At 61.9% G+C, this 25,136-nt stretch overlaps 1 protein-coding gene across 6 annotated transcripts in view; it reads left to right on the forward strand.

The window, feature by feature from the left end:
• Positions 1–25,136, forward strand: part of GSE1 (Gse1 coiled-coil protein) — a 413,371-nt gene that overhangs the window by 377,453 nt on the left and 10,782 nt on the right. For 2 of the 6 annotated variants that reach the window (XM_072819498.1, XM_072819503.1), the window contains 10 exons: positions 9,456–9,655; positions 14,734–14,906; positions 15,354–15,554; positions 16,096–16,287; positions 16,699–17,003; positions 17,505–17,829; positions 20,081–20,694; positions 21,932–22,044; positions 22,353–22,623; positions 24,196–24,309. In XM_072819498.1, the coding sequence (XP_072675599.1) occupies positions 9,456–9,655; positions 14,734–14,906; positions 15,354–15,554; positions 16,096–16,287; positions 16,699–17,003; positions 17,505–17,829; positions 20,081–20,694; positions 21,932–22,044; positions 22,353–22,623; positions 24,196–24,309 (2,508 nt within the window). Of the gene's footprint in view, positions 1–9,455; positions 9,656–14,730; positions 14,907–15,353; positions 15,555–16,095; positions 16,288–16,698; positions 17,004–17,504; positions 17,830–20,080; positions 20,695–21,931; positions 22,045–22,352; positions 22,624–24,195; positions 24,310–25,136 lie in introns of all 6 variants that reach the window. The other 4 variants (XM_072819497.1, XM_072819502.1, XM_072819500.1 and 1 more) reach the window with 3 other exon arrangements.

The following is a 25,136-nucleotide window of genomic DNA, read 5'->3' on the forward strand; positions in this document are numbered from 1 at the left end:
GGGAACAAAGTGTGCTGGCGGCAGAGGCCAGGCCCGGTAGCCATGGGGCCCTGTTCCTCGCAGCTGTGACCTGGGCATTTTGCACGTTCGTTCACTGCCCTGGGAAGAGTGACTTTGCAGAGAAGGGCCAGGGGAGGGAGGCCAGGTACCAGCCACACTGGCCAGAGCCCTTGCTGCCATGGAAGCTGGCCGGGCTATGGTCACCCCGTCGTTCAGATGTGAGGGCCGAGCTTTGGGGGGCTGCATACCCGTGGAGCGGTGTTGGGGCCCTGGGACACCCCAGGTCCCACTGTGTGCTTGCCTCGGCCCTTGTCACACTGCGTCTTGAGAATCGTAGGCTTTCTGGCAGCCACCAGCCAAGTCTGAGAGTTGGCAGCCTCAAGTCCGTGGCAATGAGCTCAGTTTTCAATTCTTTATTTGATCCACCCCAGAGTTTAGTTTGAAGAAATGAGGAGGTGCGGTCACTCTCGGGAGCATCCCTGAGCCACACCTCGTGCCTGGTCCCCTTTTTTCTCAGAGTCCCCCCAACTGTGACCTCACCACCTCCCCCCATCAGCGGGAGTGGCTCACAGCCAGGAGTTGCCTGCTGTACCGATGGTGAGGCTGAGAGGCTCAGAGAGGTCAAGTCATGAGCCTAAGGGCACACAGCTCGTGAGGACGTGCCTTTGCCCCTTGCTGCCGCCGTGTAGCCGTAAGTGGCTTGCAGAGCTGGAGTCGGGATGACAAGCTGGGGTGGGAGCCCCCTCGCCCCTACACCCACCTCAGTGGTGCAGGGAGCACGTGGTCAGGGAAGGAGCAGGATGGTTCCCACACTGTTTACGTTGATTCAGTGCCACACAAGCCCTCTCCTAAAGCAGTCGATGCCGTGGCCTCTAGGGTCTTCTGGGTCGTGCAGCTGTCACCACTACATCAGACCAGGTCACTGCCCCCGCAGAGGCGCCTGTGCCATGAGCACACACTGCCCACCCCCGCCCCGGAGCCACGGTCTGCTGGCGCGCTCTGGGGGGCCGGGGTGGGCAGAGCGCGAGTGACTGGCTTCCTGCACCTCGCCCAATGTTCCAGGGCCACCCCCACTCAGCATGCCAGGATTTCATTCCTTCTCACGGCTGAATGACCTTGCGGCTGGCTGGCACCGTGCACCTGTCACCGGGCGTGTGCGGCACCCCCGCCTTCAACACGGCGGTGGCGTGTATTGAGTGCTGGCCATGGACCGGCCAGTCTCCTGCCGCGTTCTTTGTCCCTGTGGCTGGTGGACGAAACTGAACTGTGAGCTGGCCTCCGTCCCTCATTGTTAGCAGCAGAGAGGAATTTGGAAGCCACGCACTCAGGTCCTTCCCTGGCATGTTTGCTGACCACCGGCTCCTGTCTTCTGTGGGTGCCTCTGGTGCAGTGGGTGGAGGCCCCATGCCCTCGGAGGTGCTAGCATCTTGGCATCCGGTGGCTCCGGGGACCCAGGACTCTACTGCCAACTGCCCACGGCCTTGTCCCTTTGGACAGAGAGGTCCTGGCTGGAACCAGAGCAGCTTCCAGACCTCCGTAGGGGGCAGGTGGAGAGGCAGGGCCGCAGCCACAGCCTGTCCTGTCAGCCACGTGCAACCTGGTGCATCTCCGGCTCACCTTTGACCCTGTCCCTCGCCACCCCTCCCTTGCTGTGAAGCGTCCCCTTATTTTGAGCTGCGGCCCAAGCTCTCTGCTCGGCTTCTCGGGCTCATGTCTTTCCTCACATCATGTCCTGAGGGGTACAGTTTAAACCTGCAACTCCGAGGAAGTAACCTGAGTGCCCAGTGGTTTGCTCTACCTTGAGAGCAAGGATGAGAACGGAGAAATAAGCCCCTTGGTAGGGAATTGTATCTGTCCCGAGGCTCTGGGGTGCCTTCTTCATGGCCTGACTGCCCTGGGGGTCCTGTAGGGTGGAGATGTCCGCTGCTCCTGGAGGGGCTGTGGGTGCCCCTGGGGCCTGGACCCGCCTGATCCTCTGGCTCACATCCTGGCTGTGTGACCTGGGCCCGTCACTTTATCTCTCTGAGCTTTTTTTTCTTTTCTTAGAGATCTCATCCTTGTAGATTTTGATTCAGAGAGAACACACTAGCGCTAGGTGTAGCAGCTGTGTGCACCAAAAGGAGGCCGTCGGTGCAATCATCCCCTACCCCTGACCCCCGCCACCCCTGCCACCGCCACCTCCCTGGCCCTCAGCGGTGCCAGGATGGGGGTGGGGGGGCTGGAAGACTCTCACTGGGAGGCTCCTAGGAAGGAGAGGGCCACCATGGAAAGGCGGTGAGCTTGAACTCCTTTCCCCAGCCATGCCGCCGGATAAAGGGGCACCCACACAGCATGTTCTTCTGCAAAGGGCTTTGGGTCTGGCCCCACACTGGTCGCATCTGTGCCCGTGGGACCGTTTCTCTGGGACAGGCCAGGGCGTGCCCCGTTGAGCAAAGGCAGCACGCGTGTAGCCCTTTGCTGTCGGGGCTGCCAGAGCCCTTTCTCTGTTTCTCTGGCCGCAAAAAGGATGTCCTCCTGGGCCGCTCAGCCCTCTGTCCCCTCCCAAATCTGCTTGTCTAGGTGCAGCCTTGGCCTGGCCACCTCTGCCTTGCCTGTCCCCCCACCAGAGCCTCTCTGGACAGACTGTCCCCCATACACACCCCAGTTTGAGCCATGGAATGACCCTCAGCCCATTACCCCAAGAGCGCTGACCTGGGGCAGGCTGTGACCCCCAACCCCCTGATTGTCCCTAGCTGCCCTGTGTGCTCACGGGGAGTTGATGAATGACTGAGTGAGGGTTGAGTCCCTGCCGCCCATCAGGAAATGCCCCACCTGCAGCGTGGCAGCGGCCGGAGTCCAACAGCGGCCCCACTCGCCCTGGGAGCCACCCTAGGTGCCCCCCACCCCTGTGGCCCTGACCCTTCCCCTCTGCTCCCTGCAGAGGGCGAGCCTGGGAGCCCGAGTCCCCGGTGTCCCGGAGCATGACGAAGCAGAGGCCGCTGCCAGGCGCTGGCTCCGACAGGCTGTGTGGCAATCTGCTCGCCTCCACGCTGTAGCAGGCGCCTCCTGTGGGGCCTCGGCGCCCGTCTGCTGAGGGGCAGGAAGCCCCACGCGTCCTCAGCCGCACCCCTGGGGCTGGGCGCCTCCCCGCATGCCCCGCCTGTCTTTTCCACCTCGCACACCCCTCACCTCCACACCCCTGTCGAGGGCCTGTTTCTCTGGGCGCTCCCTGCTGTCCCCAAGACCCGGCTGTGTCAGGGTAGGGTCTCTTTGGGCAGCTTTGGTTTAGGGGCCCCGGCTGGGCAGAGGGAGCAGGGTGGGCTCTGTGGGGTGGCTGAGCGGCCTCACCCAAGGGGTGTCTGCCAAGAGCACGGGTCCCCGTGGTGGTGGCAGCTGGACTTGAATTGCTAACTCTCCAGTCCAGAGCCCGAACACGGCCGCCCCTGCCCGCTTCCTTCCATGGCGCTTGTTGGCTGCCTGCCTCATCTTGTCGCTGGCTTTGCAGGCGGGTCCAGTTACCGGCCGGGCCTCGGGAGCTGCTGGAACCGAGGTCCTGCCCCTGAGCCCCAGGGAGGCGGCGGCACATTCCTCCCCTGGTTGAGGCTGGAGGTGTGACTCTACCCACCAGCATTGCCATCACGCAGCCAGCCCCGTGGAGCGCGGGTGGGTCTTCCCTGCTGCCACCTGAAGTCTGCCTCTTTCAAAGAAAACAGCAAAACCAGGAAAGGAAAGATCCCACCTGGCACGCTCGCCGCCCGTGTGTCAGCCACGCGCTGGCGGGGCTCCGTGAGGTGGTGTTTCCCTGCGGGCATCTGCAGCCCCATCTGTCTCTGAGCACAGGTGTGAGCTCTTGGTCGGGGGAGGGGGAGTCCTCTGGAGGCTGGGGCTGGAGGAGAGAGAGGCCCGGGGAAGGGGCAGGGGGCAGGCTGTGTGGGCAAGGTGCGTATGACCAGAACAGTGGACCATGGGCGATGCCCAGCACTGGGGTATTCGCAGCAGCGGGCCTTCTGGCTGTGGTGACACAGCAGTGACTGCCCCGTCACCTCTCTGTGCTACCCGCTCCCGCCGCTCCTCCCTGTGGGCCCCACCACAGCAGCATTGCCCTCAGCTCACGGAGCCCACTGTCCTCACCAGCCTCAGTCCTGCTCAGTGATGAATAATGGGCCCCTGGAAACGTTTCCTAAGAAAGACCCACACCTTGCCTTTGGTGATTTGGGTTTCGTGACTGTCACATGATGGCAAATTTGGTACAGGAGCACACCAGTGGCTATGAGGCGGGACGTGGGCTCCGACCGTCCTGTGCCGTGGAGGTGCTCCAGCTGGTGGGCAGGTGGGGAGACCCCCCAGCCGGGAAGCCAGTGTGCGGCGGCCCCACAACTCTGGCCCACCCCTTCTCCCCCAACCCCTGGGGTTGTTGGAGCCGTTGACCTCAGTGGGGCAAGGAATGCCCTGCATGTGTCATCGTCCCCCCATGTAGGAAGGATGTCCCTGCCTTCGTGTGCTGACGATGGCATTTGGCACCTGTAACCCACACGCTTTGCTTCCCAAAAGGCAGAAGGGCCAAGGTTCCTGTTTTGGTGGTCATGTTCCAGGGAGGCGACTCTGGGACTGTCCAGGTTGTGTCCACCTGACTGCCTGCTGGCTGGGAGGCTTCCTGCAGGCCCCACGGGCTCCTCGGCCTTATAACCAAAGGAGGCTGCCTGATGGCCAGTCTCATTTCTGGGTCCAAGGGACACTCGCCCACCAGGCCTGGGGGAGGTGGGGGATGTGGTGGGTGAGGACAGGAAGGGCAGTGGAGGCCATCCCTCCTCTGGAACACAGCCATCCGAGCTCCAGCGGAATGCAGTCTGCACAGGGACCATCTGAGGTGGACCTAGGACAGGGGACGGGACACACTGCCGGGGTGAGCAGAAAGCTCTGGCGAGCAGACCCAGACACGGTCCTCAGAGGCCCCCGCCCTCCCTTTGCTTGTGGCCCTGGGTCCCAGGGCGCTGCCTACACTGATTGAAGCCGGGCAAAGCCCTACTGGGACAGGGGCCTGCAGTGCTGCCCCTTCCAGCCCTGCCAAGCTTGGGGGGCCCGGGCCTAGGAGTGGGAGGCCGGGAAGACAGGAGACTGTCCTCTTGTCTCCTCCCTGGCATCAGGAGTGAGGCACCTAACCCAGTACATGGTCGAGTAGACCGGGTCGCTGTGGGGTGACCCGGAGCTGGCCTTGTCCTCCAGGGCTAGTAGCGGGGTGGGTGGCGGTCCTTGTTCTGAACCCCCGAAGGGGGCTCGAGACGGTCTCCGCGGCCAGCTAAGCGCGAGTCTGGGAGAGCTGAGAGCTGACGGCCGTCGTGGTTTTGCGGTTTTGATTTCAGGCCTCACCCCCACTCCCCTCCCCGAGTCTGGGGTCTCAGCTGTTAATTACACGTGCCCGGCGGCCCCGGCGCTAATCCTCCCGGTCAGACAGCAGAGGTGACGCCGAGTGCGCGGCCTCCTGTCATCCCCCAGCTGCCCGCGCGCCCCGACTGGCTCCTGCCACGCGTCTCCAGTTAATGAGGGCGGTCACAGCCCTCCCGCCGCCGCGCGTGAGCCGGGTCCGGGTGCCTGCGCGCTAATTGTGGGTGCGTGGTCGGGGATCGATCGCCTGCTCGGCTGGCGAGGGACATCCGACCCCCAGGGGATCAGGCTGCTAATTGCCGATGGCCTCCTGCTCTAGTGCACCTGGGTCCCCAGCTCCCCCACCCCTCGCCCCCTGGTGATTAGAAACGAGGTTAATCTGGGAGAAGCTAGCTCGTAGCGTGAGGGGGGGCCTCTTCCAGCAGCTGGCAGGGTGGTCTGACGGGAAGAGTGGCCCAAGTGGCCTGGAGACCCTGTGCCCCAGCCTGGTACCGTCAGGTGCTCCTGCTGCGAGCTGTGCTGCTCCCCCCCCCCCCCCCCCCCCCGCCCCATTCCATTTGGCCTTTGACCCCAGCTTTTCCTCCAGGCTCTTCGTGGCCTCTGCCTTGACCGCAGCTGCTCTTGGCCTGTGTGTGTTTTCCTTCCTTCCTTCCTTCCTTCCTGTTTTTGCTCCAGAGCACAGATATCTGCCCTCCCCACCCCCACGGGCAGAGGATTCACAAGGTCTCCCGGGGTGTAGGCCTGGTGGCCGAGCGTGGGGCTGCGTGGGAGATGAGCTGTGAGTGCAGGAGACACAACACCCCTCGCGGAGCCGAGGGGTGTGGGTGTGTGTGGTTAGGGAGGGTATCCGGCTCCAGGTAGGAGTGGGTTCCTGCTGCCACGTGGATGCAACATAAAACCACATGGGGCGCGCAGCAGCCAACGCAGAAGGTCCCGTGTGCTGGGATGGTTCATAGGAACCACGCAGAGTAGGCACATCCTTGGAGACCATGCAAATTGAGGGGTGGGGGCCGAGGGGCCCGGCTTCCTTTCCTGGGGGATGGCCACCCTGCTGTGAATGCGCCGGGACCCTTGAACCCACACTTGAAATGGGGGCATTCTCCGGTGTGGGGATCACCTCCGTAAAGCCACTGCCACCCAGAAAGAAGAGCAGTAGAGCTTCCATGAAGTTCTCATTTAAGGAAAAGATTCCCTATTTAGGTTTGTTTTTTTCAAGAATGCAAGTGGAACTTTTCATCAAGATCTAAATAACCTACAGCAAAGCTCACAGGTCATCGGTGTCCAGTGGGACAGCTTCTCAGAGTGACCCCCCTGTGTCAGGAAACCGCCCCCTGCTCTCCCTCTGTGCCTCGGCGGGTGGGACCGTCTGCATTCCGACCTGTCTGCATTAGCCGTCTGTCCTCGCTTGGTGGTGTTTGTGTGACCCGCTGGCGTGGCTGCGACGCGTGCTGCTTCCTGCCCCCGTGGAGGGAGGCGGGGCGGTCCCTCCAGCCCGAGCATGGGCCCTGTGTCCAGCCCCCTCGCCATGTCTGGTGGGCGTCAGCCCTGCTTTGCTGGGTGCGTGCCCCGGTATGGGGCTGCCGGGCCAGGTGGGCAGATGGCCTTGAGAAGATGCAGCCACTTTTGCAGAGTTGCACAAGCCTGGGTGAGGATCCAGGACTAGCCACCCAGATCTCTCTCCATCTCTCCAGCAGCCGCCCACCAGCCCCCGAGGGCCATTCTGGAACCTCAGGGAGGTCACTTTCCAGCCGGGTGGCTCTGCCCTCAGGAATGGCTGGATCTGCCTGTGACACATCCCCACCTCCATCCCTGTGGCCGTCCTGAAACCGGTTTTGGGTGCTGGACGCAAAGGTCACCGCCTTGGCCAGACGTAGCTTGTTTCAAAACCTCAGGCTGTCCCCGCTGGGAAGGGAAGGTGGCCAGCGTTGTGCGCTGTTAGCTCTCCCCTGGTGGTGGTGACATCTGACTAGGAGATTCAGACCTCACCCAAGCTCGCGGGCAGCAGAGCCAGGCTTGGTCTGGCCAACTTGGGGTTGCAGGATCCTTGGGGTGGGGGCTGTGGTTGCTGCTTCATCTGGGGAATCGGGGGTCACGGTTCAGGCCAGCAGCCCTCAGGAAGCTCCTCGTTTGCCTCCCTGGCCAAGCACGGACAGGTGGATCCAGGAGTGAGGGACATCTGGCCTCCGAGCTGTACTTGATATTGCTGAGCAGAACATGCTGCTGGGCGGCTCTGGCGCTTGGCCTGTGGGGTTAGGACTGGGTGCCCCCTCATGGGGCTGCCTTGTACAGTAGTACATGTCGGGTACAAGGCTAGGGAGTCATGTTGAAGAGTCCTGAACAAGAGCAACTTGCTCAGGGCAAGGCTCTGTCCTGATGTCGCTGGGGCCTCTATGTCCAGTCGCTCTCCTTCCTCGCTGCCCTGCTGAGGCCACGCTTGGCTGGCCAGGGCCTCGGGGACAGGAAGATAGATCCACTGCAGTGACGCCTTGGCAGTCGGGAGGCTGTCAGCGCCCGCCCGTGAGCCATAGGCTGCCCTGACCACCCACCCCCAACACAAAGGTTCCATTTGGTAACGTGAGCATGGCACATGAGGTGGTGTGAAGACACAGTGGGGGTCCCACGACCCCGGGAACAAGGCAGGGTTGGAGCAAACTCCAGCAGGATGCCTGAACGCCGATGGGATTCTCCTTCTGAGAGGGGGTGTCTCTGCTGACCTGCTTCCCACCCTCCTACCCAGGCCGGGCTCTTGCAAACAAGAGGTGCCCACAGGGACCTTCAAAAGGGTCAGTGTTTGCCTTTTGAGTCCAAGAGCAAGATGGGGCATGTCCCAGGTCGCCTCTTGTCAGCAGTGGCCTCCTTATTCTGCTCAGCCTGAACCCCTCTGTCTCCCCACCCCCACCCCCAGCCATGGGTGAGTGTGTACCCCTCCACGCGGCCCCAGAGGCTCTCATGCTTTCAGATGGAGTGGGGTCCTCCTGGGATCTGTGACAGGGACTTGGGCGGCGTGAGCCAGTGTCCATGGACTGCCACTCTGTGGGCATGTGTGGGGCTCGTTCCCCGCAGAGTGCGGGGTGGATGTGTGTGCGCCGTGGAAGTCACTGGGCCCTGGCTGGGCCCTGCCTGTGCTCCAGCTGCCCCTCAGCAAGGCGGGTGCCTGCTGGAGGACACGGCCTGGGGAGCAGGACGCACCTGAACAGGATTCCCACCTTGCTCACACTCCACCCCTCCACTCAGCACCGTCGCAGGGGGAGCAGCCATTGACCTAAGCAGCTGGCCCGCCTGGCTGCACCCCTGAGCCTCCTGCCCTGGGACCCCGGGGTGCTTTTCCTCTCAGCCATGTCCACCCCGCATCCACGCCCTGCCTCCCCGCCCCCCCAGCCAGCTCTGTCCCCTCCACACCACCTCCAAGGGGACAGTGGGTTGTCCTCCAGGAGTGACGCTGGGCTATGCTGGGGTGATGGTAGTGATCTGGAGTCAGGTAGTGGGGGTTGCACAACTCTGAATGTACTAGAAACCAGTGACCTTTATGCTTTAAATGGTGAATTAGATCTTCTCAATTTTTAAAACTTAAGAATAGATTGCAGTTGATATCTAAGAAAAAATGATGAGTCTTCCGTGGCCACTTTTCCATGTCCAGGAACCCCCGCCCCTGCCAGGCCCACGCAACGTGCTGGCCACCAGGGCACCGTCTTCGCACCTTTCCCTGTGACCTCTCCACCCGCAAGCACACGGAGGGCCTGGGGCCCTGTTGGGAGCCTGTGGGTCTTGCCCCCACCCTCTGCTCCAGCCTCACGTTGGGGGAGCGTCTTGTTGGTGTGTCGAGCAGGTTCCACCCAGCCTGGGGTGTGGGAGGCGGCCCCCACCTGCACTGTAAGCATGCCCACTCTGCTGGGGCTGGTGTCTCCATCCGCATCCAGCAGGATGGTTCCCCCTTCCTGCCCACCCTGCTTGCGCCCCTGGCTCTCTGCCCTCCTTTGGGGCTTGGGGCTAGGGTGACCGGCCCTGGGAGCTGGAGTGCCCGGGACCTTGTGCCCCTGCTGGGCCCACGGGCCGAGCATGACCCCTGCTCATGCTACCTATCCTTTCTCCCACAGGGTCTTCACTCAGCAGCGAATCGTCCCCCGTGTCCTCGCCGGCCACCAACCACAGCTCCCCCGCCAGCACGCCCAAGCGTGTGCCCATGGGCCCTATCATCGTCCCCCCTGGGGGCCACAGTGTGCCCAGCACGCCCCCTGTGGTGACCATCGCCCCGACCAAGACCGTCAATGGCGTCTGGAGGAGCGAGAGCCGGCAGGTGAGTTGCTGGGGTCCCAGGTGCTGGGAAGGACAACACCTGGGGGTGAAACCCCTCACCGCGACTCACTCTTGTGAGCCTGTCTCCTCTGAAGAGCAGGACAACAGCACACTCACCTGGACGGTCTGGTGTGTGTTGGAGGAAAATCCGAGGATGTCGGTCAGGTGGCTACAGTCAGGCCAGGGACCAGGGGTTCAAAGGACACGTTGATGCTTTGTGTCTCTGGAGGCCGGGAGTCCGAGCCCTCCGCCGTGGGCAGGCCTGCTTCCTCCTGGGCCCGCGGGCGCCGCCTTCTCCCTGTGTCCTTGCACAGACCTCCCTCTGTGCCTCTGCATCCTGATCTCCTTTCTCGATGACACTGGTCCTGTTGGATCAGGGCCGACCTTACCTCGAAAAAGGCCCTCCAACTTGAGAATCTTGGTGGGACACAGCTCGGCCCCGTAGGCCTGTGTGAGGTGCTTAAAATGGTGTTTGCACGTCATGGCTGTGATCACCCACCGCCCCGACAAGGATCCAAGTAGGGAAGATGCCCGTGCGCAGATTCATGTGCCCTGATTTCCCGTTTCCGTCTTAACTTCCAGATGTCCCACCCCCGTACTCTGGGGGCTCCCTGCACGGCTACCTGGCAGGTGGGAGGGGGCTGCCCCGCAGAGGGTCCTGGGAGCGCTCCTTTGTCGCCTGCCCCGCCTGACCGCCCTCCCCACCTCCACCCCTCCAACACCTGGGTGTTCCCAGCAGGGGCTGCGGGGAGGGGGGCAATGGCCGTCTTTCCCTTCTGGGTTCCCAGTGGGGTGGCCATACTCCGAAATACTAATTAAACCAGAAGGAAAATGGAAGTGGAGAGTCCGGTGGGCACCAGGGCCACTCATACCCGTCATCATGGGGGATCTGTGTTTTCTCTGCCCTGGGGCTCGGGGACAGCCAGCCTCTGTCCACAGAGGGAGGGGCTGGCCCTCGGGGAGGCCCTGGCACACAGTGAGGATCCCTGAATTCTAGATATAGCTGTAGGCTGGGTGTGGCCCCGTGCGCATCTCGACGCTGCTGTCTTGACTCTTGGCTCTGTTCTGTGTGCAGTTTGGGGGTGAGAGAGCCTGGGTAGGGCCTGGCGGGCAGGTGCCAGCCAGAGGGGTTTGGAGACCCCCGAGCTGGCCTTGGTTTGACGGAGATGAGTGGTCTTCACCAGCATCTCCTGCCTCCAGGGGGGCTCCTTGCCTCTTACTGTCAGCCACCTGGCGACCCGCCTTGACCTCAGGGCCCCAGCACCCTGCCTCCCTCGGCCCCGGGTGGTCCCTGGGTCCTGCTGGCCGTGTCCTGCTCAGCGCTGGCTGGTGACAGCCTCCCACCGCCGTGGCCCACAGCGTCCCCTTTGCCTGCCCCGGAGGGGCTTCCCTCCCACCCTGTCGGCCCGGACTAGAGGAAGCCTCCCGAGTATTCCCCTCCGAGGGTCCTGCCTGCCTCAGGAACGTTTAGTAACCCCAGAGAAAGGGCCGTGATAGATCTGCTGCAGCCATTTACCGCCGCGTCGCTTAATGAAACACTAATGCCACCAGGGAGGGCGGCGGGAAGGGAACTGGATTAGCAGATGATGTATGGCTCATCAGCTCCGCACAAAGGCTCAGTGGAGAATGTAATCCTTCTGGGGAGGGGCTGGAGGGGGGGCATCCCGCCAGGTGGGGAGTCGTGGGGGCGGGGCTCTGGGCCCGTCAGTCACCAGGGTCGCCAGGGTCCCGTTTCCCAGGTAGTGGGGGCTGCGAAAGCCGGCTGGAATGAGAAATGGTCTATTTTAGAGCTAACAGGGCATGTCCTGCCTGCCTGACTGGAACCCTCTCTAATCACCAGAGAATGAAGGATTTCCCTCCCTCCCTGCCTCCCAGCCTCCCCCTCGTCCTCCCTTCATCTGTACAGCTGTGCCTGCAGCCGCAGCTCAGAAATAAAAGCTGCCCCCAGATGCTCCTTGACGCTCGCCTGTCTGCCGGAACGGCAGTGGGGAGCCCGGCCCGCTCTTGGGGTGCCCCGGGGTGGCCCGGCTTGGGGGCTGCTGCCTGGGCCCGCCCCAGCCCCTCTCTGCCGGGCAGCGTCTGTGCGCCCCCGGGGGGGCCGGCCTCGCTCCCAGGTGCCCGTCGCGGGCTTGGCAGGGCTTGGCAGGGCTCCAGCCGGACCGGAGGCGCGCGGGTCCAGCCCGCAGAGCCCCCTGCCTGCCCGCCGGCCCCTCCCCCTGGCTCTCCAGCGCCTTGTTTATCCTCCGCCGCCGGCGGGAAGGTGCCATCTGGCCCGGCCGCCTTCCAGCAGGGCTTTGTCTCCCCTGTCCACTCAGGGGACAAGGGGCTTCTGGGGACGGTGCGCTCAGGGCCCCTCCCACGTGGCCGGGGCAGCCCGGGGTGCGAGGCTTTGCTCTTTGATTCCGTGAACGGCGCCCGAGGCACGTGGGAGCAGGTGGCGGCCTGGTCTGCTGAGCGCAGTCTGGGGCTTGTCCCCAGTGCCCTTGGGTCGACGACTCCCTCCAGGGATTCTGCTGTCCTGGGTTGATGGTCCAGCCCCTTGGCTACCATCTCCATCCTGCCCTGGCAGCTGGTGAGCTTTGCACGCCCACTGCCGCGTCCCCATCCAGAGGGTGTGGCCCGTCCAGCCTGTCCCAGGCCACAGGCACGGGGCCTTCCCTACCCCACAGCGGCCCCGGTGAGGAACAGAGCACTACAGCAGGTTGGTGTAGGGCACCCGTGCAAGCCCGGCCCTGTGCCAGGTGGCAGGCGACAGGCGTGTGGGAGGACCCAGCAAGCCCTGACCTGCAAACAGCCGCCGAGACGCTAGTGTGGGCGGGAGATGTGCGGGCCCTTCACCCTGCATCCCCTTTATGTCCGTGCATCTGTCCCTGTCGCACCAGGAGCTGATGCTGTGATTGGCACCCTTGGCAGGTGGGGAAACTGAGGCACAGGACAGTGATGGGTGTCCTAGGGTCTGTAGGACCAGATGGGAGCTGTGTCCACACTAAGGCTAGGCAGGAGCCCATCCTGCTGTCCCCACAGCCATCTGTAGGACCTGTGGCCAGGTGTGGGCCCTATATGGAAGTCTCTGGATTGCTGGGAGATGGGAGCTCTCATCTGCTCACTCTGACCCAGGCTGTTGCTGTGCGTGCCCGTGTCTCCTTGATACCTGCCACGTGAACGCCCCTTCGGGGAAGGGCAAGTCAGAGTTCGTGAACCTGCAAGGACCCCACTGTGAGCAGGGCGGCCATGCCAGCGTGCAGGCAGGAACAGATGTTGCTGCTCATTAAAAATTCCAATCAGCGGCTTGTCTCCTTCAATTAATTATCACGGATGTGTCTTCTGGAAGGCCAGAGAGGGCGCGGTGGTGGCCTGGCACAGTCCAGGCCCTCCTCTACTGCCTGCCCCGCCTCGTCCACGGGCTGGCAGTGGCTGCTGGGGGTTGGGGGGGTGCGATTAGAGTGCGCAGCCCAGTGATAAACTGGGGGCTCTGCAGCTTGCACCCCCAACTGTACCAGAGAACAGAGAACCTCAGCCATGGCCGAGCCAGGACTGGGGGGTATCTCCTCCGGGGACGGGGCTCAGCCTCTGTGTGTCCAGCGATCGTTCTTAGACGTGTTCTCCAGTTTTTGCCTTGTTGAGGAGACGTGGTCCAAGCGTTGTGGTTCCCCCCTTTTTTCTAAGATTTTATTTATTTATTCATGAGAGACAGAGAGAAGCAGAGACACAGGCAGAGGGAGAAGCAGGCTCCAGGCAGGGAGCCCGATACAGGACTCAATCCCAGGATCCTGGGATCACACCCCAAGCCAAAGGCAGACACTCAACCAGTGAGCCACCTAGGGCCCCCCACCCCCCGCCCGCTTGTTTTCAAGGTGTGCTGCTTGTTTGGTGGCACAGGGGAACTACCGTGGATTTGGGTGGACATGCTGGGCTGTGACCCCCATGACTGCCACCTGCTGTCTCCCGATCCCCGTTTGCTGCCTGCTGGGGGTGGGCCTGGTGGTCCAGCCAGGTGAAGGAGGGACCTGGCCCAGGAGCTCTCGGGGTCAGGGGAGGCTGCAGCCACCACCTTGGAACCCGTGTGGCCAAGGTCGGACCTGGGCTAGTGGTGACCTCCCTTGGGCTGAGAAGGGCTGTCCCAATGATGGAGCGCCCCCCCCCCCCCCAATTTATGTGGCTCCCTTTAGCCATGTAAATGACAGGAGCGCTCACAACTGTGGGTGGTGTGTGCTCTCGGGGCTAGACAGACACTCCTGCCCTGGCCGTGGTAGGGGCTCCTGTTGCTCCCCCCTCTTCCTGTCTTGAGCATCCCCCTTCTCTGGTTTCCCAGGGTCTGCCTCCCCACCAGGTCCCTCTGTATGTCCGGGAGTCTGGGGTCAGCAGGGCCACGGCCCACCCCCAGTGTGTACAGAGGTGTCCCCAGACAGGTCTGACCAGTTGGGTGCCACAGCTGCCTACTGTGGCTGGTGCCAGGGCTACCCCAGGGGCTGGCAGGGGGGTTAGGCTGGCGTGTTCAGCCTGGGGGCAGTGCCAGCTTCTCGGCTGTGACTCTCTGTGGGCGCCAGGGGGCCGAGGTATCTGTGACGCGTGCTGGCAGCTGTCAGCACAGCTGACGCTTCAGCCCCTGGGGGTCGTCTGTGCATGCTTGGTGATCAGCGCGCGGGGCTCTGGCTGGTTCTGCTGCTCCCTGCTGCAGAGTAGAGCTCACTTTCTGGGGTTGCTGGAACCACGTCGTCCCTGGGTTTGGGTTCAGAGCTGGCATGGCGCTGTGAGAAACGCACACTGGGAAGACATGGGTGTTGGCTCGAGGTGGGGACTGTGCTGTGTCCCCTTGTGGGCGCTTGTTTCCATGGCCCCGGCAATCAGATGGGTTCCCGTCCTGCCCGGCATGAGAACCTGTGCCCTCCCGTCTCACCACCTCACCATGCTTGCTCCCTCCTGTGCGCACCCCAGGTCTGGGTAGAAACCCTTAAGGAAAGTCCTCCAGAACGGGAGCCTCTCTGAGCCTGGGGAGCCCCGGCCTTGCGTTGTCAGCAGTCTGAGCCGGCTCCTGCCCCGCGGCCCTGTCCTGACCCAGTGCTCTCTGTCCTCCAGCAGGACGCCGGCTCTCGGGGCAGCAGCAGTGGTCGGGAGCGCCTCATCGTGGAGCCCCCGCTGCCCCAGGAGAAGGCAGGGGGCCCAGCCATCCCCTCCCACCTGCTCAGCACCCCCTACCCTTTCGGCATCTCCCCCAGCTCTGTGGTGCAGGACTCACGCTTCCCACCACTCAAGTAAGTCTGCAGATTGGAGGCCGGGGGGTTGGGGGGGGTGCACATGTGCTTGGGGTCTGGATCCCGGAGGCTCTAGCGGCAGTGCCCAGCGGTGGGTCTGTACCAGCTGAGCCTGAGAGCTGCCAGATGGTGGCTGAGCCCCGGGCCTGCAGCCCCGTCTGTGCCTGCTGTCCGTTTCCACGGTGAGATGGCGGCTGGCTCTCCGACCCCACCCGAGCCCCTGTTCTGAGCCCTTGGAGCCAGGGGTTCCTCCAGGCCATGGATGGCAGGCCCGAGGAGCAGCCACTGCCCACGTCTTGTTTGCAGAGGCCAGGACCTGTCTCTGGAGACCCCTTGTTCTGGCGGCGGCGGGAACAGGGGTGTGTGGGGAGACTGGCCTGTTGCCCAGCCTGGCGCAGGAGCCCTGCTCACCACATCTTTCACTCATCCACGTGTCCTCACCTGCAGCCTCCAGCGGCCCGTGCACCACGTGGTGCCCCCCAGCACGGTCACTGAGGACTACCTGAGGAGCTTCCGGCCTTACCACACCACCGAGGACCTCCGCATGTCCTCCCTGCCTCCCCTTGGCCTGGACCCAGCCGCTGCGGCCGCTGCCTACTACCACCCCAGCTACCTGGCCCCACACCCGTTCCCCCACCCGGCCTTCAGGTGAGCTCTCTGCCCCCCAGTGAGTCCCCGGGGCTGTTGCCCCCATGCCCTCATGCCCTGCACCAGGCTCCATGTCTCAGTGCAGCCACCAGCCTTCCAAGTTGCCAGCAGGGGTTTGCCCCCGGGAGTGCCCCCTTCATCCATGCTGTCCCTCTGCCAGACGCTCCCCCATTTCCTTGTGGGCCTGCTGCTGGCACGGCGCGTCTTCACCTAGTGGAGCCACCCCTTTGCTGCGTAACTGAGACGGCCCGGGGAAGGTGTGTCCCTCATCTCTGCTGGGTGGAGGAGCCTCCCAATTCCTAGCCCGCCCGTCGGTAGAGCGGGCTGCTCCCAGGGGGCCTGCTGCTCGGGCCTGGGAGGGTCCTGGCTGGGCTGCAGCGTGGCAGGCAGTCTCTCAGGGCCTTTGGGGAGACTCCCGGCCTCTGTCCTGTCTGCCGCACTCACGTCAACACTCCTACCTGGCTGGGGGGTCTGTTGAGATGGGCCCGGGCTTTGCCTTCTCTGGCTTTGCTTCTCACCTGGCCCTACCTTCTCTGCACAGGATGGATGACTCCTACTGCTTGTCAGCCCTACGGTCCCCTTTCTACCCCATTCCCACGCCCGGCTCCCTGCCTCCCCTGCACCCGTCGGCTATGCATCTCCACCTCTCCGGGGTCCGCTATCCCCCTGAGCTCTCCCACTCGTCCCTGGCAGCGCTGCACTCAGAGCGGATGTCCAGCCTCAGTGCCGAGAGGTAAGCTGCGTCCTGGGCTGGGGTGTCCCTGCTCCTCCCGCCCTGACAGAGTGCAGCACAGCCCACGTCAGAGCCTGGCTCATGCGTGCTTGGGCTAGTACACGTGTCCTTGGTCTGCGCACCTGCGAGGTGGGCAGTGACAGGTGCTGCAGTTGGAGCTCCTTGCTGGTACCTGGCAGCGCTGTTGTCAGACACCGGCCTCCTGGTGTGAGCTGCTGAGGCTTGGGGAGTTGGGCGGGTGGCTTTTGGTCCGGGGAACTTGGAGTCTCTTGGGGAGTTCATAAAAGCAGAGAGCCCTGCGAACCTGCTGTCGGGGTGCAGGTCACGGTGCCAGTCTCCCCTTGGGGGGGTTTCCTGGTCCCCCCTGCACCAGCACAGCGGTTGTCACCACCTCTTTCCACTCGCCCACAGGCTGCAGCTGGATGAGGAGCTGAGGCGGGAGCGCGAGCGGGAAGCTGACCGCGAGCGGGAGAAGGAGCGTGAGCGAGAGCGGGAGAAGGAGCGCGAGCGGGAGAAGGAGCTGGAACGCGAGCGGGAGAAGGAACGGGAGCGGGAGCTGGAGCGCCAGCGGGAGCAGCGGGCCCGTGAGAAGGAGCTGCTGGCGGCCAAGGCGCTGGAGCCGGCCTTCCTGCCGGTGGCTGAGCTGCACGGGCTGCGGGCCCACGCCCCCGAGGAGCGGGGCAAGCCCTCGGAGCAGCTGACCCCGACCCGAGCAGGTACCGCGTGGCCGGCGACCTGTGGGCAGGCGCGCGCTACAGGGCCCATTTCAGGCTACAAATGTGAGGTCAGGGCTGGGAGCTGGGGAGACGTGCCCGGTGGCCCCCAATAGGAGTACGAGAGATGGAGCTCTCCTCGGGGTGCTGCACGCAGTAGTAAACTGCAGTGAAAGCGTTAGGAAGCGAGGGGTGGGTTTTGAGTGTTCTTTACCTTTGTCTTGAACGTCGGCTGCTTCATTGGGAATATACTTAATCAGCCCTGGGAACGGCTCGCTAACCGGTGTGCGTGGTGGTAGAGAAGTCAGCCTGCCGTTGTGAGCCAGTGCGAGCCCGCTGCGGCACTCCGGTGGGTCCGACTGGGAGCAGTGCCCACCGCCAGCGAGCATCCCCGGAGGTCGTCTGCCCTGGCGAGAGGGGCAGGTGGCAGTGGGAGACAGCGGGGACGTGTGGACCGGCCCGCAGCTCTGAGATCCCGCCGTGGCGGCCTTTCTCTCCCCACAGAGAAGCTGAAGGAGGCGGGCCTGCAAGCACCGAAGCCCGTGCAGCACCCCTTGCATCCCGCGCCCGCCCCCCACCACACCGTGCCCAGCCTCCTCTCCAACCACAGCATCTTCTCGCTGCCGGGCAGCAGCGCCGCCACGGCCCTGCTCATCCAGCGCACCAACGAGGAGGAGAAGTGGCTGGCGCGGCAGCGGCGCCTGCGGCAGGAGAAGGAGGACCGGCAGTCTCAGGTGTCAGAATTCCGGCAGCAGGTGCTGGAGCAGCACCTGGACATGGGCCGGCCCCCGGTGCCCACGGAGGCGGAGCACAGGCCGGAGAGCGCCAGGTGGGGCCCGCCGGGTCTGGGCGCACCGGGGAACCCCTGGGTGGGAGAGGGTGTCTTCACACTTGCATTCTCCTGTTGCCAGCCACCATTTGTGGGACACCTTCAGTTGGCCTGCGAGGGAGCACAGACTCTTGAGCAGGGAAAAGAGGCGCTCGGAGATGCCTGTGCTGAAGTGACGGTGCCGGCCAGAGTGGGGGGCCTTCCCCGAGTCCCTGCCAAGTCGTGGCGCCTAGAGGGGATGAGAGAAGCTTTTATTGATGATTACACCAGTTCTTTCTGTCTGCCTCTGCTTTCAAGCCCAAACATTTTTTAATGAGAAACGAGACAGTGTTTAATTTTTATTTAAATAAGAAATTAGGTTTATTGCTATTGCAATAAATAGTACCCATTTCCCAACCCCATCCTGGAACCCCTCGGGAGGCCTTCGTGCCCGTCGTTGGGCCCCTTCCTACATCTAGAGCCCCCCAGCCTCCTCACTCCTACCTGTTGGTCTGGCTGTCATCTAGTGTGCCCTGCCCCACCCTGCATCCCACCAGGGCTCATCAGCCAGAGTTAGCAGAAAGAGCTTGGCCTCGTCTCAGGGACAAGAATTCCAGCCTCAGTTTCCCCAGTTTTGCACAAATGAAGCCGGGTGAGAAGATTTGAGAGTGTCTCTCTAGCTCTAAATGTCTGGATGCCATCAGGGTCACAGACTTTTTCAACGTCCACATGCTCCTTCCCTCTCTTTGCTTCAGCTTTTGGCCGACTGTGCCCTGGGCGCTGCTGGCCTGTTTGGCAGCCCTACCGTCTGCCGTTGAGTAGGGCGGCGGTGGGGATCCGCTTGGCTGATCTGCTGTGACCGGGGGAAATGGCACCCCCGCAGCCGACGGCCTACACTGCCCACCGCGGCCACAGGGAGTGTCCCTCTGCTTCTCTGAGGCTTCTCAGAGGCGAGAAGGTCTCATCTGCCAGTGAGCTGACCTCTGCTCCTCTAACTCCTCACGCCCCAGGGACTGGGAGCCAAAACACCTCGGCACCTCCTGATAAGATCTGGGTGTCCTGACTCCCATGGGAGTCTTCGTCTGCCCAAGGCCTGGGGATCCCAGCACCTTTGTCCCCAGCAGAGGCATCCCCTGCCTCCGGACCTAGCAGCCCCATGCAGCCCTCGGGCACCAGGGCGGCATCGGGCCCCCAGCCGCCTCTCCTGGCCTCCGTGGTCCCCACAGCAGCTGGCAGCACACTTGGCCTTACAGCAGCGTGAATTTGACATCTGACTGGCCCTTGTGTTCCGAGCTAGAAAACCATTCAGTGCTTGGCTCCAGTGCATGAAATATTTATTCTCCTAACGGGTTTTATTCCTTGGCTGTTTACTTAAGGACACATGGCTTCTTGATATGGTTCCCTTTTGTACTCTGCTGATCAGAGGTGCAGTGGCACGGCGGCGGGGGGGGGGCGGGGGGGTGTTTCTCCCAGCCTGCATTTGGGAGTAACTTGGTGGCTACGGTTCAGTGTCCCGCCTCCTTGGCTGGGTGGGGAGAGCTCTGGAAGCCTGCTGTGATAGAGGCAGAGCATCTTACCCGATAGAAGGTCCCCTCCGGTTCCCGCCCTGCCTGAGTGTAGGGGTGCCGTGCTCCAGCAAGTGGCTTGGCTCCATGGAGACCCTTTGGGTGTAGCTGCCGCTTTGGGGCCATGTGGGGTTGCTGCCGTTCTGATGGGGACCACTGCAGTTTGGCAACAGCACAGATCCACCCTAGCTGTGAGGATCACCCTGAAAGCAGGTCTCCCCTGCCCCACTGGGCTGGGGCAGACTCCCGGGAGAGAGAAGGCGGCCCCCCTGAAGGCCGGCCTGCCTTCTGCATCTGTCCACTGCCTGGCACGTGTGGAGCGGGGGGGCCAGTACGAAGGCCATACTTTTGGCATCAGAGCCGTGTCTTTATTCTCTTCGCAGTGGGTCTCCCCATGGAAAACAAAGGTGAGGGTCTGTCCTTACACAGAGTTCACAGGAATTCAGGAAGTGGTGGAACGGAAGGAGCTATTGGGAGGTCACGGGTGAGAAATGGGAGCAAGCGGGTCTGGCCTGAGGCTGTCTCTGTCCTCAGCAAGCAGTGTCAGCTGTGAGCCTGTGTCCTCTCAAAAGCAGGACTACACATACCTGCCTCCAGCTGTGTGGAGGGGGAGTGGAGTCCGTGGGTAACAGTCTGTCAAGGGTTCTTAGAGGCGGTGGCCTGGGTGGCTGCCATCTTGACCACGGCCTGCTCTGTTCACTCCCTAGGCCGGGACCGAACCGTCCAGACCCGGGCACCCGAGACCCCCCGCAGCACTTTGGCGGGCCCCCGCCACTCATCTCGCCCAAGCCCCAGCACCACTCTGTGCCCACGGGCCTCTGGAACCCAGTATCCCTGATGGACAGCACTCTGGAGACGCGGCGGGCCCCTGAGAGCCACCCCCTGCACAGCCATCCCGCTCCGTTTGAGTCCAGCCGCCAGGCAGCCGTCCCACTGGTGAAGGTGGAACGGGTCTACTGCCCAGAAAAGGCGGAGGAGGGGCCCCGGAAGCGAGAGGCCACCCCCCTGGACAAGTACCAGCCACCCCCAAGAGAGGCAGGGAACCTGGAGCACCAGGCCTTTCCTCACGGGCCCGGGCCCTTCCTGGCTGAGCTCGAGAAGTCCACCCAGACCATCCTGGGCCAGCAGCGGGCCTCCCTCACCCAGCCCGCCCCCTTTGGGGATCTCACTGGGCCCCTGAAGCCAGGCTCGCCCTACCGGCCTGCAGCCCCACGGGGCCCCGACCCCGCCTACATCTACGATGAGTTCCTGCAGCAACGGCGGAGGCTGGTCAGCAAGCTGGACCTGGAGGAGCGCAGGCGGCGTGAGGCCCAGGAGAAAGGTGTGGTCTCTCTGGGGGCTCTGACCTCCTGGGACCGGGGGGCAGCAGTGCCAGCCCTCCTCCCACTCCTGATTCCTGCTGTGGGCTCAGGGAGCAAGTTCATTGGCTTCTGTGTTGCTACCTGACAACCTCTGCTGGGGAGACAGACTTGGGGCCCCTGCCGGTCCTGCTACAGTGCAAATTGTCCCAAAAAGCCAAATCAAAGCTCTCTGGAAGGATAGTTCCACAGACACGCATGATTAATAAATAATGAACAGAAGCTAATAAGACGATTTTAAATATTAATAGCGCAGCATAACAGAGGAGGAGGCTGTCGAGAGAACAGGCCTGGGCCCAGTGGGGGCTCCTCAGGGGTTGCCATCCTCGGTGGGGGTAGGGCAGGGACAGATCTGGCCCCCTTCCCTCCCTGCTCCTGCAGTGGGAAGGGCGCTGGTGGGGGCGGGACTGTCAGCCAGCAGGTCCAAGGTACCCTTGGCTGTCTCCTACTTGCACACCCTGTCTGACCAGGAGGGGTCAGAGGTTGCTCCAGACCAGTTTTTTTTTTTGTTTTTTTTTTTGTTTTTTTCCTGCTAGAAACGAGTCCTATTGAAATCAGTCTCTTAGCCAGAAGCTGGGACCAGGGCCAGGTCTTCCCAGGGTTCTTGCTCTAGGCTAGATTTAAGGCCCCAAAAGTATTTTTCTCCGCCACTTGTCTTGTGAGGGAGAATGAGGGAGTGCCCCATCCAGTGCCCTCGGTGCAGGGGTGCTGCTGCTTTCTACGTGAGTTTCTGTGCACATTCTCTGCCTTAGGTGGGGACCTGAGTATGCCTGGCCCCTCCTGGGTAGTGGACCCAGATGGCCACAGCAGGAGGGGAGTGGATGTGCACACACAGCCTTGGGTTGCCATGGACACGGCCCCAGGCCTGTGGGATGAATGATTCCCTGCAGAGAGATCATGTCCATTCAGGCCACCTCAGCCTCATCACTTGGGGTCCAAAGGAAGCCTGGCATCTGCCTCCTGCCGTCTCCACCCTCACCCCTCACCAGCCATCCCTATAAAGTGCTAAAATCCTAGGACTAGGGGTTAATGCATGTTTCCACCTGGGATAAAAGGAATCTGGGGTTTTGGGGTGGTCAGGGAGGCCTGCAGGTCTTGGTCTGATGCGTGCTTCTGTACGTGTCACAGAGGGGCCCCCTGTGTGCATCCACTGTAGGATGAGGCTCCTTGCCCAGCCCAACAGTCCTTTCTTGTCCCCAGGATACTACTACGACCTGGACGACTCTTACGATGAGAGTGACGAGGAGGAGGTCAGGGCCCACCTCCGCTGCGTGGCCGAGCAGCCGCCCCTCAAGCTGGACACGTCCTCCGAGGTATCTGGAATCTCGTCCCCGTGTGACAGGTTGTGGGTGGGGCCTCTGGTGCCCCCATCACTTTCTGCTTCTTGGCTTCCCTCCCACTGTCCCGGGCAGCCCCTCATTTGCTAGGAACCCCTGCACCCCTCCATTCCCATTGACTGCAGGTTGTCTGGAAGCGCCGTCAGGGTCTTCCGCGTCTGTGGCCCAGTGTGGAGTTGGCCACAGCTCATGGGCTGCATGGACCCCAGGAGGGAGCCCCTGGGACAGTGGAAGCATGCCACTGCCAGTGGTTTCAAACTCATTTGTTTTCTTTCCCAATCTAGAAGCTAGAGTTTTTGCAACTTTTTGGCTTGACCACCCAACAGCAGAAGGAGGAGTTGCTGACCCAGAAGCGGAGGAAGCGGCGGCGGATGCTGAGGGAGCGAAGCCCGTCACCCCCGACGATTCAGAACAAGCGGCAGACGCCTTCACCGAGACTGGCACTGTCCACCCGCTACAGTCCTGATGAGATGAACAACAGCCCAAACTTCGAAGAGAAGAAGAAGTTCCTGACCATCTTCAACCTGACTCACATCAGTGCCGAGAAGAGGAAAGGTACAGCCTAGTGTGGGCCTCGTGGGGTCGGGTCACTCTGCGGCCACAAGCTTCTGGAGAAGCAGGGGCCGTGGGCTCCTGGGAATGTTCCATGCCCACACTCCTGGTAGGATCTAAAACCACTTCATCCTGGGGCTCTTTCTATTCCCTCTGGCCCCCAAGGAGGCAGCTACTTTGCTTGCACGGGCCTACCCCAGTATCGCTCCAGCATCGACTTTCTCTCCATCCAAAATGCAAATTCCCCTCCTTGGAGGGCATATCTCTTGTCACATCCTGTGCAGGACTGAAGGCTTGGTGCCATGTGTTCTGTGTGTAAAGCCTGCTTTTGACGGCTGCTCTTGTCACTTGTCAGACCTCCCAGTGCTTCAGGCAGCAAGTGGGGCGACTCCTGGGCGCAGGGTCGCAGTGCACCATCCTGCAGGTAGTGGCTGTTTACTCTTGGCAGGTGCTGCCGTGGCCCACAGAGCTTTGCGTTCTGACAGCAGGAGGCTCGGGGTGGCCTGTGGTGGCCAGGCAGAGCCAGCATATGCTGTGAATGGGACAGCTTGCCCTGGAAGGTGCTTCCAGGTCCATCTGGCCACCAAGGGCCATGTTGGGGCCACCTTTTCAGGCTGGAGTCCATAGCACAGGAGGGGTGGTGCGGTCTGAGCACATTCTCGCCTCCCCTTCCTTGGTCTGGCCCATACCTCACTTAGTGCCAGGAAGTGAGTTCAGGTGAGAACTCCACCTGTCTCGATGCTCATTTCCATGCTTCTAAGTCCAACTTGCTGATACCTAGGTTGTCACTTCTCTGGAAGGAAGTCAGAAGGAAAGCAGAAGTGTTACTGGTCACATACTTGCTTCCACTTACTTCATTAGTGGGGTGTAGCCGTGTGCTTTTCGCCTTTAACCTTAAACTGGAACCTGCGCATTCTCTTAAAGAGGCAGTGACTCATTGATCACTGGCACCTGTCCCTGGGAACAGCCATAATCTTGTTTGTAACAAGCATCTTTTTGCCTGACTTAATTCCTAGAGGAAGCCACCAGTGATGCAGGCACTTCGGTGTCAGTTGGTAACAAGTGCCACCACAACAGGAACTCACAGTGGTGGGCGTCACGGGGGTCTGGTTCCGTTTCAGTAGATGGCAGCCTTGCTGGGACTTGTGCACGTGTGCCAAGAGCTGTAGGGGAGAGGAATGTGCCTGGAAGCAGCCCATGCTCCCAGAGGTGCTGTGTGGATCTTCACGGTTGTTCCTTTTGTTGGGAGCTTTTGTGTGCCTGAGTCTTTTAAATAAGAATAGTGTCGGAAGTCACCTCTGAAGATCACGGGAACCCATTATTTTGATGTATGCACACAGCTATTTTTGGAATGCATCTAGAATGCTCTGTAGCAAAAGCTGAGCAGAATCTGAGCTAACCCTAAAATGAAAGTTTCTTCCTTTAAACACAGCCTGTTCCCCTTGGTCCTTGCTTTGCTCTTCTTGATTTAAAGGACTTGCACCTGCCAGTGACGGCTTGGGCTAGAAGCCTGCTCCCCTTCCCTCTCAGCAGTGATGCAACTGTGTTGTTAATCTCAGGCTGCTTTTCTCATAGACAAAGAGAAACTTGTTGAAATGCTCCATGCCATGAAGCAGAAGGCACTGTCCGCAGCAGTGGCAGACCCACTCAGGAACTCTCCGAGGGACAGTCCTGCTGTCTCCCTGAGCGGTAAGGCCCAGGGCGGGAAGGACAGCCCCTTCCTCCGCCACCGCCTGGGACTGTCCTGAGGGATGCCCGAGGTCAGAGGCAACCATTCAAGGCCTTCGTCATCAGTCTTTCCTCTTGGAAACCGAATGTGTTTCTCTCTGTGTGTCTGTCTCTGTCTTCCGCACAAAGCTCCCAGCACAGTTGGGGAAAGCTGTGTTCAGGATGGAACAGGAGAGTGGGAAGTCCAGGCTGGGAGCCAATGGGGAGGGTCCCGGTTCCACAGGGCTGTCTGCGGTCGGTTCATGTAGTCACAGCCACCGGCCGGCCACCCCTCTGGAGCCCGTGCCCCAGGTTCCGGCGCCTGCTGCTCCGGCGCTGCTGCTCCTGCCGGCCTCACGTTGACACTCTTCTCCGTCATCTCTTTCTTGCTTGTTCTGCCCTGCAGGCTTCTCCGACACCTGCTTTCACACCTTTCTCTCTCTTGGCTTCGGTTAAACCTCGCTGTGCTTCTGAGCAGGAAATCTTGATGGTCTGGCCCTGTTCTCAGATCCTAACATCGTCTTTCTTATCCAGTTGGGCCATGTAACGTCTACCTTTTAGGTGACCTGAAGTGACTTGCTTCTTCCTTCAGATTCTCTTTCTTCTTAGATGCCTTCCTGGGGCGCCTTTCAAGGATGGACTTGCTGCTGAACATAGCCCCACCTTCCGACCGCACACGCTCACTGGCATTTAATTAAACGGCCCCCTGAGTCTTGGTTCTTTGCACTAGGTCTTTATTAAATGTAAGCTCTAGAGGTCAGGGTCCGCCTGTTCACTTGCCGCTCTTAACATTTTCCTCACTTTCTGTC

Source organism: Canis lupus, chromosome 3 (genome assembly GCF_048164855.1).
Source record: "Canis lupus baileyi chromosome 3, mCanLup2.hap1, whole genome shotgun sequence".
NCBI classification, from domain to species: domain Eukaryota; kingdom Metazoa; phylum Chordata; class Mammalia; order Carnivora; family Canidae; genus Canis; species Canis lupus.